The sequence below is a fragment of the Panicum hallii genome, chromosome 3 (assembly GCF_002211085.1).
Source record: "Panicum hallii strain FIL2 chromosome 3, PHallii_v3.1, whole genome shotgun sequence".
Classification (NCBI taxonomy): Eukaryota; Viridiplantae; Streptophyta; class Magnoliopsida; order Poales; family Poaceae; genus Panicum; species Panicum hallii.
The window spans coordinates 40,148,022-40,168,056 of record NC_038044.1 but is presented as its reverse complement, the minus strand read 5'-3'; the positions used below and the strand labels follow the sequence as shown (position 1 = coordinate 40,168,056).

Here is a 20,035-nt window from a genome sequence, read left to right as displayed (position 1 = left end):
ATGGCAACATTGAACAAGAGGTGCAACAACTGATGCGTCCACCCTGCGGCCAGCATGATCCAAGGACTCAAGGCGAAGCTCCACCTGAGGCTAGCCTCCAGAACGCTCCTACGATTAATCTAAAGTAGAAGATCAACGACGGTCGTGAGGCATCTTTAAGGCAAGGAGAAGGGACCGACCTGACAGATATCACGATGCCGACGATAGTGACTGATTTCCTGCGTTCACCTCCAACATCACCGACCGGTCCTACCCTAAGGACTTCAAACCAATCGGCATCCCCATATACAATGGTAAACAAGACCTGCACTAGTGGATTCGTTGCTACTCTATCGCCATCGAGGTATCTGGTAGATCCAACTCCACCAAGACACTCTACTTCCTAGTAGCCTTGAAATCCGTGCCCCTCGCTTGGCTCGAAAAAGCTTTAAACCAAACTCCATCGACTCCTCGCTGGCCGGCGTGCCCGCACGCCGCGGATGGAGACGGGCGGCCAGCTGCAGGAGCTCCACGCGCGGGCGGACGAGCCGTGGCCCAACAGTAGGGCTTGGCGACTCCTGCAGCGGAGGGCGAGCAGGAGCCCACCAACACGCCGCGCCGCCGGCCTGCTGTCCTGACGTGCCGCCTCCTGGACGCGCGGCCGACCCGTGCTGCTGGCCGTCTTTCCCGACACGCCGCTGTGGCCCAACCGCGCTGGCACACTGATGTGCGGCCGCCTCGCCCCGCCGGCTTGCTGCCCCGACACGCTGCTTGGCCTGCTCTGACACTGACCCCGACGTGCCTTGTGCAGGAGTTCTTCACCATCACCAAGTGCTCGACAGATTGCCTCAGCCAGGTATTTGAACATTCACTTTGACTATGCTTATACTCGGTGACGTATTGGTTCTATCTTCCTTTGAAATTCCCTCTCCACAATTACGCCCTACTCAAAGGAGATACTTGTTAGTGATGGCAGTGGCGGCTCCAGTGGAGCAGGCGACATCTTGATTAGTAGAACGGGTAAGCAATATGGTTCTATTTATACGGGAAAAAATTATTTCTGATGAATGGTATAGTGGATTACATTGCTGATAAATTTTCTGGTGAATGATATGGTTCCAGCACTGAATTTTTTCATTACTGATGAATCATATTACTGCCAGGTACGTATGTAAATTTTTAATTTGGAGCTGACCAGCTGTGGTAACTTGTAACATCAGACTGCAAATCAAAGTAGGAAGATTTGTCTATATTCAGCTTGGTACATTTTTAATAGTGGACTAGACGACCAACATTTTCTTTTTTGTGAATGTCAATCTAATCATGTATCTTGCCTTCTTCATTGTAGTGGTTCTCTACACTTCTTGGCCTCAAACAATGATTGTGGAGTTAGAGACTTTGACATGGAAAAGTTTCGATCTGCAATAACTTCCTATTTGCTTGGCCTGTGAATGTAAAGCCTTCACCTAATTCTTTGATTGTCTATTTTAGTGTTGACTATGTTGCACATTTGTTGGATTTTCATTTTCTATGACGTTGGAGAACTATTATCTTATTCTGCCCCGTGTTTAATATCTGCAGCATACATCACTGAGTCCTGATGGCAAACTTGCTGTGATTGTGGGGGACAATCCTGATGGACTTCTGGTTGGATGTTAATTCAGGAAAAGTAAGAAGAATGCAATCTACTGACTTCAAATATAAAATCCATAATACACACAAACTTATGTTTGTTTGTTTCTCCCAGACGCTTCATAATCTCCACGGCCATTTGGATTACTCCTTCGCATCAGCATGGAACCCAGATGGCCGAACATTCGCCACTGGAAACCAAGACAAGACATGCAAAGTATGGGACATCAGGAATCTCCCCAAATCACTTGCTGTATTGGTTTAATAGATTAGGACTGCATTTGTAATGTATATAGTGGATAAAGCATGTGAATTTGTGATGTAAAGAATATTTGTGATGTAAAGAATGGATAAAATATGTGTATATATATGATGTATATAAGGGTATATTCTATCCTCCTTTTTCTTTTTTTTCTTAATTTATCATAGGAGACACTAGTTAGCAACCCGCGTCTCCTATGTGAAGTCATAGGAGATGCAGGTTAACAACCGGCGTCTCCTATGTGGAGGTTATTGGAGACGCGGGTTTGTAACACGTGCCTCCTATGTGAACGTCATTGGAGACGCGGGTTTGTAAAACGCGTCTCCAATAGCCTCTCACATAGGAGACGTGGAAAAACCACGTCCCCTATGACTTCACATCAGAGATGTAAATTTGAAGATGTAAAAAAATGCATCTCCTATTTGAGTTAATCTGCATCTCCTATGATGCTTTTCTTATATGGTGCTTACCATCTCTCAACTAGCACTTGTTATTCTAATAGTATATTTTTCCTTTTGATCATTTATTCACGATTGTTTGGCATCTAATGAATTCAAGTCTTCAAAGGAAAAGGTTGCCAATTCTAATGTTTTAACTCTCATTGAGTTCTTTTTTAAACCAAAATACATATGAAAATTTATAAATTTCCAAATATGCTGGTATGAAATGGCAGCTTTACACCAATGCTGATACGAGCCAGCAGCGGTACATCCATGCCGGTTGATACGTCCGATACATGCACAAATTGAAAAAGGTTTCTACAGATTTCGTGGCTCTTTACAGACACCAATCATTGTCGTTTTCAAGTCAACAGAGTTTAGAGTCTCCTCAGATACAATTAGTTTAATTGCTTTTCGTACTTGTATAGATCTTAATAAAGTTCACTGTGCATGGTCGCAGAAGCCGTAGGTGCACTTGTTGTTGCACTGGTTGAAGCACTTGCCGCAGTTGTCCATGTCGGCGAGCGTATAGACGCAGCGCCCGCCGCAGCAAATGCGACCATGCTTGCAGACCTTGTTGCAGCCTCCGCGGTGATCCACGCTGGCCACCGTGTCCACGCACTGCCCGTCGCAGCACGTCGGCCCGGGGCTGCCAGGCGCCAGGCACACGGCGGCCGTTTTCTTGGAGCAGTCGTACGACGGCAAGGGAGTGTTATAGACTGCGCTATTTGCTAGCAGGAAACGGCACCTTCTGGCTTTGAGCCCTGGGATGATTTTTTTTTAGAATATGGAAACTTCCGGCCTTGATCATTCATGTGCGAATGACTACAGCCAACAAGAGTGAACACAGCACGTCACAGCATAGCTTAGAAACAGATCCAAAAGAACTTAGCTGGTCTGAGCTAGGGAGCAACAGAAAAACGCAAAAAAAAGACTCTTAGGTGGCTATCCTGCTTCTAAAGTTCCAGCCACCACTACAAGAATCTATTTATTCTATGACGAAATAATTTCATCATAGATCATTGAAATTTTGTCATAAAAATTTGTCTGTGACAATTTTACTCACCGTCATCTATTGAGCGTCACAGATTAAATCTGCCGACGTTTTCTTCGAAATCATCACGGATGAGGACAATCTATGACGTTTTTTAACCGTCATGAAACCTTTTTGGGCCCGTGCAGTCCAGCCTAGGCCCACCATTCGTGACGAAATTAAACGTCACAGATGATTGCGACGTGGCGCCCAATATGACAGGTGACGTGGTCGCTGACACATGTGCAATAACGTGGCTGCTGACGTGGATGATGACGTGGCACCTGACGTCACGTATGACGGCCCATTAATTTTTTAACAGCAGCCCAATAATTATTTAATTTGCGGCCCATTAATTATTTAACAGCGGCCCATTAATTTTTAACAACAGCCTACTATTTTTTTTACAACCAGCCCATTTCAGAAGTGGGCCATTTTGTTGACCCGCTATCAGATCAAAGCCCACTAAACAGGCCTATTAAAATTTGAGCCCACCAAATTTAATCTAATTTCTCATACAATCTCAGATTCAATATATAACAGATACAATCAGAATGCTTTTCAACCTAATAGCAGATACAATCTCAGATTCAAAGGAGTTTATCTCTGCTTCCAGAATCAAACAATAGTTACACAGCAAGCAACAAAAGTTTGTGTAGCAGAACCAAGCTACCAGCTTGTCCAGGTTCAAGAATCACACAGCATTCTAGCAGAACCCAAAATGCGAGCTACCAGTTAAACTTCAAGCACCAACAACCAGAACTAGTCAACAACCAGCTAGCTTATAGGTTTAGGTCCCCCCCCCCAACCAGCAGGACCTGCAGCACCAAAAAATCCAAGCACCTAAAACAACTTGCTGTTTGATTCCAGAAGCAAAGGCAACAAAAGTTGTAGAACACCAACAGGACCTGCAACACCAAAAACCAAATACCAGAAACAAATTATGCCACTATCAGTGCCTCACTCCAGCACCAAAATAACAGATAAGGTGCAACATGAAAAGATTGGTTTTACCAACATCTAACATACCATCATATCTATTAGCGTGGTCCATGTTGACCCAGAACAAGCTCAAGTTTTGCCTCCAACTCAGCTTGCTTCTTGCTCATCTCCTCTTTGTCCCTTATCCTTGTCAGTTCAGTTTCCTGCACTTGCTTTGACAAGCCTTCCATTTGTTCGCGCTGGTTGCTGACAATCAACCGAAGCTCAGCATTCTCCCTCTTCTCCGCTTCTAGTTGTGCACTCATCCTTGGTCGCTTAGTCTGCATCCCAACATTCTGAAGGAAGGCACTCTTCTTGTTGTTGCGCTCAAGCACATTAGCTACAACCTGAACCGCAGACTTGGGTTGTTCACCTTGTGTTGGTTGTGCAGCCAGTTGGGTTTCCATTTGAGTCTAGCAAGCAAGCAGCAAACATTGTTTAGGATCATGGGGCAGTCTAAAATATCCAACTAAAAAAAGCACCATTAGAGAGCAGACTTACAATAGCTGATTGGACAGCAGGTGTGTAGCCATCCTTTTTCTTGCTGAAGTGGCACATTTTGAACAAATTAAACGCATTAAGTTCTGTATTCTCATCCTCGTTCTCATCCTCCTAAAGGAAATGTTTATATGGATTAAGATTACTTAATCGGTCGCAACACTTGATAGTAGGAAAAAATTTAAGAAACACCATAAACATTGGACATTTTCAGATTGCTATGTAAACTAGATAGAAACTATTTACAGCAATTTTAATGTCACACAAACTATCACAATGGTTCACGGTTGCTACCAGGCACAGTAACCTAGTGGCAGTATTCATAAAATGCATATAAGACATGAACTCGAACAAATAAATCATAAACAAGTACTATGGCAGCCATTTTACTGAAGTAGCAATCTCCAAAATCTACCCCCAAGCATAATTAATGAATAAAATTGTCATATTGCAGATACTGACACACATGAGAGGAAACCCGAGATAACTCCAGCAGTTTATAACCAACCCACACGACCGTACAACATAGTGGGCGTTATACAAACTGATCTTGGCAACTTATGGAACCAGAAACATTATTTGCTAAATATGACAGAACAACAAGTTCACTTGAACAAAATGGATATCTACTTACTACCAGCAAATGGATATCTATATAGAAGACATCGGGATAAGAAATGAAAGGCACATCGACGTGGCTAACTTACCAAATTTTCAACAAATACCGCGTAGCTACAGGAGCCAGTTGTTTGATGTAACAAAACATTCCCTCGGTTGTCTTTGTTCTTTTGACAAATCATCTACATCATATACGGAATACATGTTAGACAAGTAGCCAAAGTATCATGTTCATGAGAAGTGTTGGGTTATATGGAGAAATACCATTTTTTTGGGAGTCTTCCACATTTCCACAAGGTCAAGCCATTCCTTATCACTTGTTGATTTCACAGGAGAAGTCTTTGGAACCAAATGCAATGGAAAAGTATCAAAAAATTCTTTCTTGAGCCTATGTCGCTGGTTGCGAACTGCATTCCTCATCATTTCAAGGCAACCATTCTTAACCACAGCATCATTTGTGTCAATGTTGAACTTTGCCTATTCAGATGGAAGAACATATAAGAAATATAATATGTGATAAAATGAATAGCTTTCAAGACATTTGTGACCAGATCCTGTAGGAAACTACCATGCAAGGAGCAAATCAAGACATTTTTAATGAGGGGTGCTTGTAGATTATAAAACTAAAAAAATACTACCAGAGTTACACATACTACACTTGACCAAATAATAGGGATTATTGCATCTAAATAGGGGAAAGGCCTTGGAGAATGTACTTACACGAAGTATTCCCAAAAATTCCTCAATCTCAGCACGTCCCTTGTACTCCTTCCAGTGCGTGAGCACAGGCATATGGTTCCTGACTGCAATGTTGATTTCAGTTGCATACTTTGCAGCAATAAGAGGTACCAGGGGCCTGATTTGCCCTTCCGGTATGACAATTGGCAGCTTGGCCCGATGAGATCGGTTAAGCCTGTTGAGACCATGTCCCATATTAGTTCCTCGGTTCCATGGCACCTCTCCTCCTGGTTGTAAATAGTCATTGAAAATGCAATTAGCATACAGCAACCAAAGTACTAATGCAATATCCCATATGGCAAATAAATGAACAAACAAACACCTTCATTGGTCATCTGGTTGACACCAACAGGTTGCGCGCCGACATCAGCTCCATCATGCAAGTCAAAACCATCTATAAATGGGAGGCAGTAAGTAAACATTCATCATGCAACCAAAGTTATTTGAATGATAGTAAGAAACGATCACCTGTGTTGGCAAAGTTGTTGTGACCATTAGCTTGCAGCATGGCATCGGGTCCATCATCTACAAAATAGCAGGAATTAAGAGTGCATCCATCCGGACATCAATGTTCATAGAATGAGAAACATGGTAGTAGAACTAGCCTTGATCAGCAGGTCCAACAGCTTGGCTGATAGCAGGGTGTGATGGAGGTGGCACATGGATGTCACTTGGTGCAAGACTTGGACCAGGCTGGGAAATGCTTCTGTTTGACCATGGACCTGTAGTAAGTGCTGCATAAACCCTCTTACGAGAGCGAAACTTGACTCCCATAGGTGGTACATCTGAGGTTTGTTTCTTAGTTTTCTTGCTGGTCTTCCCCTTAGAGCCCTAGTAGAAATGGAAGCACGGATTTTCAATACAGTTTCCAGATAATTATATTGCATTACCAAAAAGATACCAATACAAGCCCTAACAAGATGCAAGAATCATCACCTTAGCAATGTCATCATCACACAAATCTTGTTCACCGGTATCATCGTGCAAAGGATCATAGTCAGCATCTTCTCTATTTCTCTCATTTGTCTTGTTATTGTCTTTAGAATTGGCAGCTATTCTCAAACCATTGGGGATGAAATCAGGAAGACCAAGTTGCCGTAGCCTTGCACTGTTTGCCATGCATTGTTTGAGGCACAACTCTTCATACGGATGCAGCGGTTCTAGGATGAGATAAAACAAACAGCGAGTTACAATTGTATGCACGTAGCCTAGAACTACAGAACCATAGCAGAGGATAACTCTACAATTGTAGCGAGCTCTTTTAACAAACATGTCCAGTGGGTGGTTTTGCGAAAAATAACCACCCTCGAAAAGAACATAAACAAACCATAGCCCTAACTATTGGAGGGCATTACATAGGACTAACAACCTAGGCTATGCCCCAATTTCATTAGTAATTGAGTAACAAAATTATAGCATCTAGGAGAGTCAGCACGAGTTAAACTTCACCAACTAACAGCGAGTTACATGTCACCCAAAAGAAGCAGCAAGGGCTCCCAGCTTCTACTTAACCAACTACAAAAGGGCTACCTAGAAAGGTAACCTGCAACCTGAGATAAAACAGGAGGATTCAACTCCTTGCGAACATGGGCACATACCGGGTCCTTGTGCTTTCTTTTGTCCACACTTCGTCGGCATCATGCGAAGTGGTTAGGGGCTGCGACGGTGTGGTGGCAGAGGTGGTACTTGAAGCAGTTACATCGGCATTGAAGCGTCGATGGCTGATGGAGGAGTCGTGGCTGATGTGGTGAGGCCACAACGGAGGAGGAGATGGGGGCGCAGAGGAGGTGGAGGAGATGGTGGGGCGGTGGCTGGGGGAGGTAGAGGAGATGGTGGCGGCGGCGGTCGGTCCTGGAGGAGATGGAGGCGCAGCGGCCGGCGGAGGTGGAGGAGATGGTGGCGGCGGCGGTCGATGGTGGAGGAGACGGTGGGGCGCCGGTCGGGGGAGGTAGAGGAGATGGTGGCGGCGGCGGTCGGTCCTGGAGGGATGTTGTGGGAGATGCAGATGGGGAGGCGGCTGACCTAGACATTTCGGAGCCAGGGCAGAAGGATTACGAAGATACCCTTACGTATTTGGGAGATGGTACTCTGAAATCTGGTAATTGCTTTGGATGGAGATGGGTAGTAGCGTCAATGCACTATGAAATTTTTCGGGCTGCCGCCGCTGCACCGAAAGGAGGACGCTGCTTGCCGCGCTCCCTCCGCTGGAAAGCAAAGGAGAGCGCTGCTGAGGCAAAAAAAATTTTGTAATTAAGAAATTAAAGCATTTTTTTGAAGTAATTCGTAAAATAAACTATCTTAAATACATGATTACATTTTTCTCATGTAATGGACAACATATAAATTGACAGGTACGATTTCGTAGAATTTATTAGTAGATTTGCTGTTTTCTATCATTTAATTGAATTTCTAGTCTTTATGCAAAGTAATTCCATATTGAACTATGTGTATCTCCAAATAGATTCAAAAAAGTTCAAAAAAATATTATGTGCCTCGTATGTTTCATAAACTACCCTACAATAAATTTAAAGTATTTTGATATAGTTCTAGTACACATTGTTCACAAATGAACACATATCTCACATAGTTTCTAATAACTCTAGTCCAACTTTGAGATTTAAGCAGCGCATTACATTTTCGAACTCATATGGAACTCAAGCTTGGATAGAACCTTATGTTTACCATACCATTACAAAATATGAAGTTAGATGACCAATTGTTATAGAAAAATATGGTTCGTCATTTCTCTTACGCTGCAGGAAAAGAAGTTATATAAAAACAAGATGAGAACCGCGACCTTCACCGTCCAAAGAAACAGCACCACCACTGACCCTCGTATGTTTGATTGTGGCGGTCCCAATGTGCTTTTTGTTGTGGCGGTCCCAAGCCATCAGCAGCAAGCTATTCATAAATTCACCACTAGCTATTGGAACTGCACCATAGCCATTGAAATTGAACCATAATGTTTGAAATAAAAAAAGGATACAGTGTCATTTAGAATAATACATGGTTCTTGTTACTAAACCATAGGCATTGAAATAAAGAAAGATACAATGCCATTCCACAAACAGAATTATACAAAGGGTTTCACCATCACGGCTATTCATCATCACTGTCAACATCAAGTGTAGCACCATAGCCATTGGAATTGAACCATAATGTTTCAAATAAAAAAAGGATACAGTGTCATTTAGAATAATACATGGGTCTTGTTACTAAACCATAGCCATTGAAATAAAAAAAGATACAATGCCATTCCACAAACAGAATTATACAAAGGGTTTCACCATCACAGCTATTCATCATCACTGTCAACATCAAGTGTAGCACCTCCTTCATCATCGCTACAATACTCCAAAAGTGTGTCATCATCTTCTTCCTCTTCGACATGAGTCTGATGCCCTTCATTGTGGCATTCTTTAACCAACCGAGCAATTTCAGCAGCATCAAAAATAGGGCCTTGTTGATCAATTCTATTCATAGGAATATCATATGCCACGTCTATCACTGCTTCAAACCTTCCGTCCCCATCACAGCATTCATCCTCTTGATATGCAGGAGCACTATATTGTGCAGACTCGGTTTCCCTTACATTGTAAAGATGCCTATGGTCATATGTCTGGACAACTTGCCAACCTTTACCCAACTTTGTGTCTGGCAAATAGAAGACCTTCCTAGCCTGAGTGGCCAAGATTAAAGAATCATCCTTATACCATAGACTTCCAACATTGATGCTCTTGAAGAAGCCATCATATTGAACATCAGTTTTCTTCCCATCAAGTTTAAACCAATCACATTTCAACAAAACTACTGTCCTATCCTCAGAATTATATCCTAACTGAATTATCTCTTTCAAGGTTCCATAAAAATCAATGAACTGACCATTGTGTGTACCTTCTGTCATTACTCCACTATTCTGGGTTTTCTTATTCTTGTCACGGTCAACAGTGTTAAACCTCACACCATTAACTATGCATGAGGTGTATTTCTTGACTCTGAAATCAGGACCACATGCCAAGGAAAAGATATCCTCATCCACCTCTTCTGGATGAGTCTCCCGCAACCTCATGATCTGGCACATGCAACACACACACACATGAGAATCTGTATAGAAAAGAAAGAGAAAGAAGAATCTGTGCAAATGAGAATCTGTAAACTAACATGTTTCCTCAACCAAGTCTGAAATCTTTGCCGAATCAGTCTTTCAATGTTAGGCACCCCTTCACTCTCTAATTCATCTCTGAACATTCTGCAAAAAGAAGAAGAAGTTAGCATATCTGCAACACAAAGGTGGCAAAAAAGGAAGAAGACAGTAATTGCAACTTACTTCACATATTTCTCAACTTGTGTACAGTTGTTAAGCACATACCACACCATTTGGTCAAAGCCATTTTCATCATATTGCAGTTCAGATGCAGAAGTAAAATGAACTCCATGGCCAAAAACGTCGACACCATATGCCTGTTCATTAGAAAAACCTTGATTTCTTGTATTCCGATTAAATCTTGTTTCAACATCATCCATGTATTTGGAGCAAAATATCAGGCATTCGTTAGCAATATATGCCTCGGCAATTGAACCTTCTGGCTGTGCCCTATTCCTCACATAGCGCTTCAAAGTGTACAACCGCCTTTCAATTGGGTACATCCAACCATATTGCACAGGACCTCGGAGTAATGCCTCATCAGGTAAATGAACAGCAAGGTGCATCATGACATCAAAGAAAGCAGGGGGGAAAATTTTCTCAAGCTTCACCAGAATAATAGGGATTTCTTTCTTCATTTCAGCCAATACATCCTTGTTAAGTGTTCTGCTGCATAGTTGCCTAAAAAACCTCCCTAACTCTGCTATTGCCTCATATATGTCCTTGTCCAAAACTCCTCTCATGGCAGCTGGGAAGATTCTTTGCAAAAGAATGTGACAATCATGTGTTTTTAGCCCTTGTACCTTGGTTCCATCAGCATTGATACATCTTGAGATGTTGGAAGCAAAGCCATCTGGAAACTTCACCTCTTGTAAAAATTTACAAAAGGCCTCCTTTTGATCTTTGGACAAGGCATATCGAGCAACAGGCATCTCACCATCCTCTGTAAATTGCAGCTCCTCTTTAATTCCCAAGTCTTTTAGATCAAGCCTAGCTTTAGCTGTATCCTTTGTCTTCCCAGCTATGTTCAGAATTGTCCCAATGAGGGCCTCAAGTATGTTTTTCTCAATATGCATGACATCAAGATTATGTCTCAGCTTCAAATCTTTCCAATATGGTAACTTCCATAAACTAACCATCCGGCTCCAAATTCGCCGCACATTCTTGTTGCTTCCACCTTCCACGTCAGAATGCTTCCTCTTCCCACATTCTTGTTGCTTCCCAGGTCTAACATGTTTAACTTTCTCTAGTTCAGCCAACAGCTCTTCTATAGTGAATTGAGTTGGTTGCTCACTGGTTCCATGAAGTCCTACAAACTCATTATTTCTCCGCAAACGACAGCCTTTTGGAAGGAATCGATAGTGCCCAATATACCCAATTTTGCTCCTTAGGCTGTATGAAAGAGGATGCTTGTCACAATGAGTACATGCAAAATAGCCTTTTGTAGTACGCCCTGAAAGAGTACTCAAAGCTGGGTAGTCATGGATGCACCACATAACTGCAGCACGAAGACGAAATATTTTGCGAGTATTAGCATCATAAGCAGGCACACCCTTCCAAAGATCAAGTAAATCTTCTATAAGAGGCTCCAAAAATATATCAAAGTCCTTCCCAGGTGATTTAGGTCCTGGAATAAGCAAAGCCATCATGAAGTTTGACTCCTGCATGCACAGCCAGGGTGGAAGGTTGTATGGCACCACCAGTATAGGCCACATGCTGTATCTTGAGTTCTGTTCAGAAAAAGGATTGAACCCATCAGTAGCAAGTCCAAGTCTAAGGTTTCTTGCATCTTTTGCAAAATCTGGATATACTCGATCGAAATGTTGCCATGCCTCGCCGTCAGCTGGGTGGCTCATTTCCTTCTCACTAGGCTGCCTCTTTAACATGTGCCATTGTGCTTCTTCTGATGCTTCTTTGGTTGCAAACATCCTTTTTAGCCTAGGTGCCAATGGAAAATGCCGCAACACTTTCTGTGGTATCTTCTTCCTTTCTTGATCTTTCCACCTTGAAAGACCACAAACAGGGCAGTTGTCAAGATGTGCATATTTCTTTCTGAATAGAGCACAATTATTGTAGCAAACATGTATTGATTCATATCCCAGACCTAATTCCTTTAGAAGACTCTTTGCTTCATTATATGATTTTGGGAGTGTATTGAATTCTGGAAATGCTTCAGCCAATAGCTTCAATACTGCAGAAAAAGCAGAATTGCTTATCCTGTACAGTGACTTCATATGAAGCAGCTTTACCACAAAGGAGAACCTTGAAAATTTTGTACAACCAGGATAAAGTTGACGCTTTGCCTCTCTCATGGCTATTTTGAAAAATGAAACTTGTTCATGAGGTTCTGCGTCAGCTTCCTGATTTTCTCCACCATGTCTTGTTTGTTCTTCTGCAGTGTTTAGGTCTACTAAAACTGCTTCTAGAGGATCAACACCATAGTTGTCATCCTCTGTCATATCTCTGTCATGCACATCAACAGGATCATCAATAACCTCTACATCCAATTTCTCTCCATGATGAATCCATCGAGTATAACTACTGTCCATTCCATTCATCAATATGTGCTTCTTTACCAAAGACTGACATAGATACTTCTGATTAAGGCATCTACCACATGGGCATAGAATGTCAACCTTTTCACCGAATTTTCCATGAATCAAGCTCATAAATCCTTTCACACCATCAATGTGCTCAGGGGAAAACAATTTGCTATGCACCCAAGATCGATCCATCTATTCAAGTATTGCAGAACCAACATGAATAAGTTTGCACCAATTAGAAAACTACACTCAACACGGTAAAGAAAGAAGATTACAGAGACATACCTTGCTGACTGACTGCCGGTGTTGAGCTGGAGATGGTCACAAGCCTGTGATGGCAATAATGTCGTGCTACCACGGCCGTGCGGGATGAGGCGGCAATGGCGGGCGCCAACCGTGCTATCACTGCTTCAAACCTTCCGTCATGAGATGCTGACGCCAATGATATTTTTAGCAATACCATCAACAATATGTAATGCTACCAGTTAAACAAATCAGGCCACCCTCCCACTCTAGCTAGATCATCAGCGCCCCCAGCGAGCGAGCTTGCTTACTAGTTCTTTACTGCTACTAATCAACATCGCTGTCATTATCTGCTTGCTGCACCATCTCTCTCTCTCTCTCTCAAGACAAAAACAGGGCAACTAAGCCAGAGTCATTAGCAGCAATCATATCGACACCGGACACTACTACATGCATGTACCTATTGGTAAAAGCGACGGGATTCATACATGGACACACCAAGTGGTCAGGGGGGCCGTCGATGGCGGCGCTGCAGGGAGGGGCCGTGGAGGCGCCGTCCCCCTGAGGCCGTGCTCGGGGACGTGCTCCGCGCGGCCGCCGGCCTCGCCTAGTCGCCGGCCTTGCTCCCCGCCGCTGCCGCCGTGGACGCCAAGATGCAGGGGGAGCCGTTGATGGCGGCGCTGCAGGGAGGGGGCCGTGGAGGCGCCGTCCCTGAGGCCGTGCTTGGGGACGTGCTCCGCGCGTCCGCGAGCAGGCAGCGCCTAGTCGCCAGCCTTGCTCCCCGCCGCCGCCGCCGTGGACGCCAAGATGCAGGGGCTCGCTAGTCGTGGCGGCGCTGCAGGGAGGGACCGTCGGGATGAACCAACGAGACGTGGATGGATCCAATCGATTTCTCGAGTCTGAATCGTGATGTACTAACGAGATCTCTTATGATATAAAGAACAATCTTTCAACACCAAACAAAACCAGTCGGTTAGCTCAATGGTAAGGCGCAAACTTACCATCCATGAGGTCACAGTTCGAGCCCTTCGTCCGCACGTTTTTTTGCCAGATAAACTGGCGCCGCGGGTGGGAGGCCGGGTGACCGGGCGGCGGGCGGCCAGATGACGTGGAAAACTGGCGCCGCGGGCGGGAGGCCGGGTGACGTGGCGAGCAAAAGAAAAAAGACATAAAATAAATAAAACCAGATTTGGTTACAAATTATTCCGTGGCGCAGTGGTAAGACCTGCACTTGTGTGTAGCTCGAGGTTCATGTTTGAGACCGTGGAGAGCACCTTTTTTTTTCTTTTTTTCTTTTCTTCTGTTTTTCCCATATTTTCAGTTCAAAATAATATATTTATAAATCGCGACGAATTTGCTACTTCGTCACAGGTTTTGGGCCGGTTCATGACGAAATCGACAAACTGTCACGGTATTTTGCGCTTTGTACCCATAATTGCAAATCCGTGACGATCTCTAAAAACATCATAAAAATTTCGTTAAATTTCGTCATAGAATAAATAGTTTCTTGTAGTGCACTTCTAGTAAACAACTCCATCACCGGTCCTTCCAGCCGTTTGTAATTGTTTTTCATACATTTCCTTGCTTTCTCTTTAGACAGCTGCGACCAAAACCTCGCCCAGTATGTCCCTCTGAAGATCAGTTGCAAATAAGAGTTAGGAATAAGAGTTAGGGATCGATCGATGAAATACAGCATCATTTTGACAAAGCCAAATGGCCCAGCATAAAGCTGAAGTGCCAACTAGCAGTTATTTTCTAAATTTTGCAGTATACCCATTAAGCCAAGACCCCAACATATTAGCAATGCTTATAGGTGGGTTAATGCCAAACGTGAAGTACACAGCTTGCCAAACAAACCTTGCTAGATAGCAGTGAAAAAACAAATGTTGAATGCTTTCATCAAAGGTGCAGAAACAACATTTCCTTTCTCCTTTCCATTTTCTCTTAATCAAGTTATCTTTTGTGAGGATTACCCTTTTCATGAGATACCACAAGAAAACTTTAATTTTCAGTGGTACCTTTAACTTCCAGGCTGTACAGTTATCAGATATACTATTTTCTTGCATGAGGCTCATGTACATTGACTTAGAGCCCTGGGATGATGGTAGCATAGGTCGTGGAGACTTAGCGGCTGCATGGAGTAGTGCCACAAGTAAGATGGTGAGCTTTGCCATGCCGGCTGGAGATGCAACGACTGTGTACGGAGGTGTTAGCTTGTTGATAGGGCTTTCTGATCTTGTGCCTTCTCCAATGCTGAATGAGTACGAAGCTGTGTGTTTGTGTGGTGAGAATAGCATCTGCAAAAGACGGCCTTATATAGAGGAGATGGCTAAAAGTCAGCCAGCTCAGTTACATATACATCTTGTGGTTGACTTGGGATGAAATTTGGAGTTCAAAGCAAGAGAATCATCATATTCGGCTCCTCGCGGCAAGGCGCAGCATCCTGACGAAATTACGGCGGCCCTCACATGCCCCCAAGGACATCATATGCAATGATATCAAAACAGTAATGGGTACTCATGAGTCATGAGTAAAGAACAGCATGAACTTCCAGGACACGTGGAACAGCGTAGTGTGATCCTTCCATTTGACACCCACAAATCATGCAAGGAGATGGCCGTACTGTCTACGTTTACAAGAATGTGCACCTTATTCATGGTACTGCGGATGTCCGGCAATAATAAGATTCATGCGGCCATGTAGGCTTAAGGGTCACTGAACATATACACACTACAACAGTTATTTTGTTATTCCAAGGTCAGCTTACCTTTGATAAGGCATGAAGTAATGAGGACAGACAATATGCCTTGAATAACATAAATAAGAAGAAAAATTATCTTTTACTAAATCAATGGTTTCTGTTCGTGTGGGCGAGGGCGATTCGTTTGCCTTTTGCTCTTTCTAAAGTCCGTGAAATGCCTCCAAAACAAAATAGAAAACTTTGAACGAAGACTAATCCCTTGGATAAAATTGCCGTCGGGTCAGTAAAGACTCGTGGAACTAACTTATGGCTAACACCATGCATAACATAGAGATAAAATTAAGAATGATATATGTCGCGAAATTTACGAGTGCCATTAACAGAAGGATGAAATAAGCAATAACAGTAATGTGACAAAATAAACTTTACAATAGTACCCCTCTCTTATAATTGCACTCTACGATTATGACCCTCCGTATTCTGAAATCGAACTATGACATCTTCATTTGGAATTACATTAAGAGGTTCTTGTTCCGTTAAGCTAATGATTTGCCAACACGATTTCTTAGATCTGTCTTCACAATTTTCAAGGCTGAAAAACACCTCTCCTCTGATGCAGAGGCGATAGGAAAACAAGCACAAACTTGATGAGCCGATAGACCAAACAAAAACCTAAGATGTTTATTCGTATCCACCATCAGCCTACCAAGCTCAGAGATAGTATCCAATGGGGCAAATCTTGCATCAGCGCAGCTCGCACATTATCTATATATGTAAATATGAAGCTCACCACTAAGACCCTTTGTAAGGAACATGGTCCCGTTAGGCTATAATTGTGATTTTGGTGATTGTGTGACAACATAGTTAATTGGACTAACAAGTTTGTAAGATCTAGTTTGTAGGATTTCTAGGTCTCATGGATGGAGTTCAATCCATATACAAAGAAGTCCAAATCGCTGTTAAGATGCCTAAGTTGTAGTGAAAAATGATTTGGACAAGTGTCAGCTGAAAACAGGCGACTAGTTGAACTGATGGTATCAAATATGAACTGAGTGGTGCATTGATAATTGCAATAATGATCAAGTGAAGAAGAAGTCAGTAGCACCGGTTGAACCAACGCTATGGATAGTAGGTGTCGGTGCAATTCTCAGTTGGTATAGTGTTTTGCACATAAGCTCCAGAAGGTTTCAGGTAAAAGTGCCTTCACCAACGATTGAACCGACGCTTAAGAAGAAGGCGTCGGTACATTGGTACTTCATGTGCCTGAGAGGTTTTTCAGATACAGAAGCATACATAAGCGTTCGAGGAACAAGATCTTCAGCACCGGTTGAACCGACGGTGCGTCGGTGCATAGCGTAGGTACAATGACGTTAGCAGAAGTGAACGTTGGAGTTCAACGGCTAGCAGACAGGCAAAGTGTGACTGGTTAAACCGATGGTAGCGATCGGTTTAACCGATAGTAGCGATCGGTTTAACCGACGCTTTATGTTTTTCTAGGTAAAAGGAAGCAACGGCTATGAGCTGCCTTATAGCCTATATAAAGCCTCACCCCGGGTCACTTGAGACTGCTGGAGTTCGTGAGAAGCTACAGAAACACTGAAGTAGTTCTCCAAGCCATCCAAGTACATATTGATCAAATCCTTAGATTTAGCACAAGCTTTTGTGAGGTGTAGTGCTAGGCTAGCTCTAGAGAGAGTGTGAGTGCAAGGTGTTGTGACCTTGTGCTGGTTCTTGAGTGAACCTCAGGCTTGTACCTCGGTGTGTTGGCCCCTTGGAATCTTGATGGCTTGACTGCAAGTCATCAACCCTTCAGCTTGGTGTAGAGCAGCGACAATGGCTTTATGCGGAGGACGTGGAGACCTCCTTCCTTCATGGAGAAGCTCCTTAATGGAGACAGCATTGAGGTGACCGGGAATTTGGCCAAAGCCTTGGTGGCTAAGTCTTGGTGGCGAGTCAAGAAGAGTCTCGGAAGAGACTCGGTGATCGGAAAGCAATACTCTTAGCGAGTGCTTCAACAACATGGACTAGAGATGGCTTCATGCGTACCGATACCACAGGATAAATCTTCATATCGAGAGTTTACTTCTCCACATCCCCTTCTTTTAAACTTCCGCATTTCTTATTGCAATCTTGTGTGTCTTTACATTCTTAGTGTAGTATCTTGCTAGGATGCAAAACTCTTTAGGATGAGATTTTCATACTAGTTGAACCCTAGTTGCATATCTAGATAATATGTTTTAGCTTATATTTTGTGCTAACTAGTTTGAGCTATAGACTAAGGTTTTAGAATTGTCTAATTCACCCCCTCCCCCTCTTAGGCTATGAGCACCGATTCCTCTCACCTTTTAATTCCTTTGGATTAAAGTCATCAGGATATGCCTTAGCCAATTCCATTAAACTATCATATTTGAAAGCAGCAAAAGAATTCTTGGGACTAAAAGAAGCAATGTTGGTAAGTAATTGAGAATTTATCTCATGAACCGGTCACCAAATTCTGTGAGCTGCAAGTCAGTAACTTGGTTCAAGCAATCATATCTCTGTAGTGCTGATATGTAGTTGGCGTGGTTGGTCCTTTTCCTTGGTTTGTGTCGATCAATGTACTGATCTTGTTCCATGTACAACTTTGGTATGGCATGTTCTCCGCAAAAGGGTAACACATTATCTAATAGAGCATCCCAACCATCATCCCTAATAGAGAGAGGTACACGCCAAATCGTCGGGGTCAGCTGACCCCGACAAATTAACGTAGATCCGGATCCGCCGCTAATAAGAACTCTGCAGATTTCACGCGTGCTCACAATGATGACCCTTCAAGGCTAGATGGCCGCATGAATTTTTATTGCAAGACGTCTGCATGCAGTACGATGAATAAGCTACACATTCCTGTAAATACAGACAATTCGGCCATCTCTTAGCATGTTTTGTGGGTGTCAAATGGAAGGCATCGATCGCACTACGTACTACGCTATTCCACGTATATATCAAGCTGTTCCTTATTTTTCTCATCATATAAGAGTGTCCATTATTGTTTTGATCTCATGATGTTCTTGGGGCCGCGGCATGTGCGGGAGGCCGTAATTTCATCAGGAGAGTGCGGCCGGCCGTGGACAACCGGATATGTTTCTGTTGCAGCATTGATGAACTCCAAATTTCATGAGAAGTCAACCACCAGATATATAAGAGTATGGAGGAGCCGTTGACTTTTCTTCTAGACAGCTCTTCTATATAAGGCCGTGTTTCCTCAGACACTAGTATCACCACACAAACACACAGCCACTCTACTCATTCCAGCATAGGAGAAGGCACAACAAGCGCGCCCAACCAACAAGCTAACACCTCCATACAGTTGTTGTTACATCGTCTCCAGCTAGCCGCCATGGCAAAGCTCACCATCCTACTTGTGGCACTACTCCTTGCAGCCGCTACAGTCTCCACGGCCTATGTTACCATCATCCCAGGGCCCAAAGCCAGGAGGAGCCGTTTCCTGCTAGCTAACAGGGCAGTCTATAGCACGCCCTTGCCGTCGTACGACTGCTCCAAGAAAACGGTCGCCGTGTGCCTGGCGCCGGGCAGCCCCGGGCCGGCATGCTGCGACGGGCAGTGCGTGGACACGGTGGCCAGCGCGGATCACTGCGGAGGCTGCAACAAGATCTGCAAGCACGGCCGCATTTGCTGCGGCGGGCGCTGCGTCGATCTGCTCGCCGACAAGGACAACTGCGGCAAGTGCTTCAACCAGTGCAACAACAAGTGCACCTACGGCTTCTGCGACTATGCACAGTGAACTTTATTAAGATCTATATATACAAGTATGAAAACCGATTAAAATAATTGTACTTAAGGAGTCTCGTAACTCTCTGTTGAGTGTTGACTTGAAAACGACACTTTATGTCATTTACCTTAACTGTTGGAGGCCGTAAACAGCGACAAAATCTGTAGTATTCTTTAATTTGTGTGTGCATGGGACGATGTATGAACCGACATGGATGTTGTGCCGCTGCTGGCCCATATAGTCATATCATCATTAACTGTTGTATAGATGCCATTTCACACCGGCATGGATAAATAATTTGCAGCTCTTATTTTAAAATCTATAGACTTTTCATATTGTTTTAGGTTAAGAATAATTTGGATGAAATTGTAGGTCTTGATGAGATTTAAAACATTCAATTGACAACATTTTCCTTTGAAGTCATTTAGATGCCAAACAATCTTGCAAAATGATT

General features: G+C 43.4%; 3 protein-coding genes and 1 long non-coding RNA gene across 4 annotated transcripts; 2 read left to right on the top strand and 2 right to left on the bottom strand.

Moving 5' to 3' along the window:
- The first annotated feature begins 547 nt into the window (after positions 1–547).
- On the top strand, positions 548–1,966 carry LOC112887631. The gene is made up of 5 exons (XR_003227602.1): positions 548–999; positions 1,143–1,212; positions 1,328–1,432; positions 1,561–1,648; positions 1,727–1,966. It is a non-coding gene; the product is annotated as an uncharacterized LOC112887631 (long non-coding RNA).
- A 788-nt stretch (positions 1,967–2,754) lies between these two features.
- Positions 2,755–7,300, bottom strand: LOC112885426. The gene is made up of 11 exons (XM_025951048.1): positions 7,118–7,300; positions 6,787–7,012; positions 6,650–6,706; positions 6,504–6,575; positions 6,164–6,408; positions 5,708–5,920; positions 5,533–5,625; positions 4,829–4,939; positions 4,407–4,740; positions 4,204–4,254; positions 2,755–3,032 (listed from the first exon to the last, which is right to left on the bottom strand). Exons 1-11 carry the CDS (start codon positions 7,298–7,300, stop codon positions 2,755–2,757), a joined length of 1,863 nt encoding a protein of 620 aa, XP_025806833.1.
- A 2,176-nt stretch (positions 7,301–9,476) lies between these two features.
- LOC112885425 lies at positions 9,477–12,874 on the bottom strand. Its single transcript, XM_025951047.1, has 3 exons — positions 10,509–12,874; positions 10,343–10,430; positions 9,477–10,253 (listed from the first exon to the last, which is right to left on the bottom strand). The coding sequence occupies exons 1-3, from the start codon at positions 12,872–12,874 to the stop codon at positions 9,477–9,479; spliced, it is 3,231 nt and encodes a 1,076-aa protein (XP_025806832.1).
- A 6,314-nt stretch (positions 12,875–19,188) lies between these two features.
- Positions 19,189–19,593, top strand: LOC112885424 (protein STIG1-like). The gene has a single exon (XM_025951045.1). The coding sequence runs from the start codon at positions 19,189–19,191 to the stop codon at positions 19,591–19,593; it is 405 nt and encodes a 134-aa protein (XP_025806830.1).
- Positions 19,594–20,035: the final 442 nt, after the last annotated feature.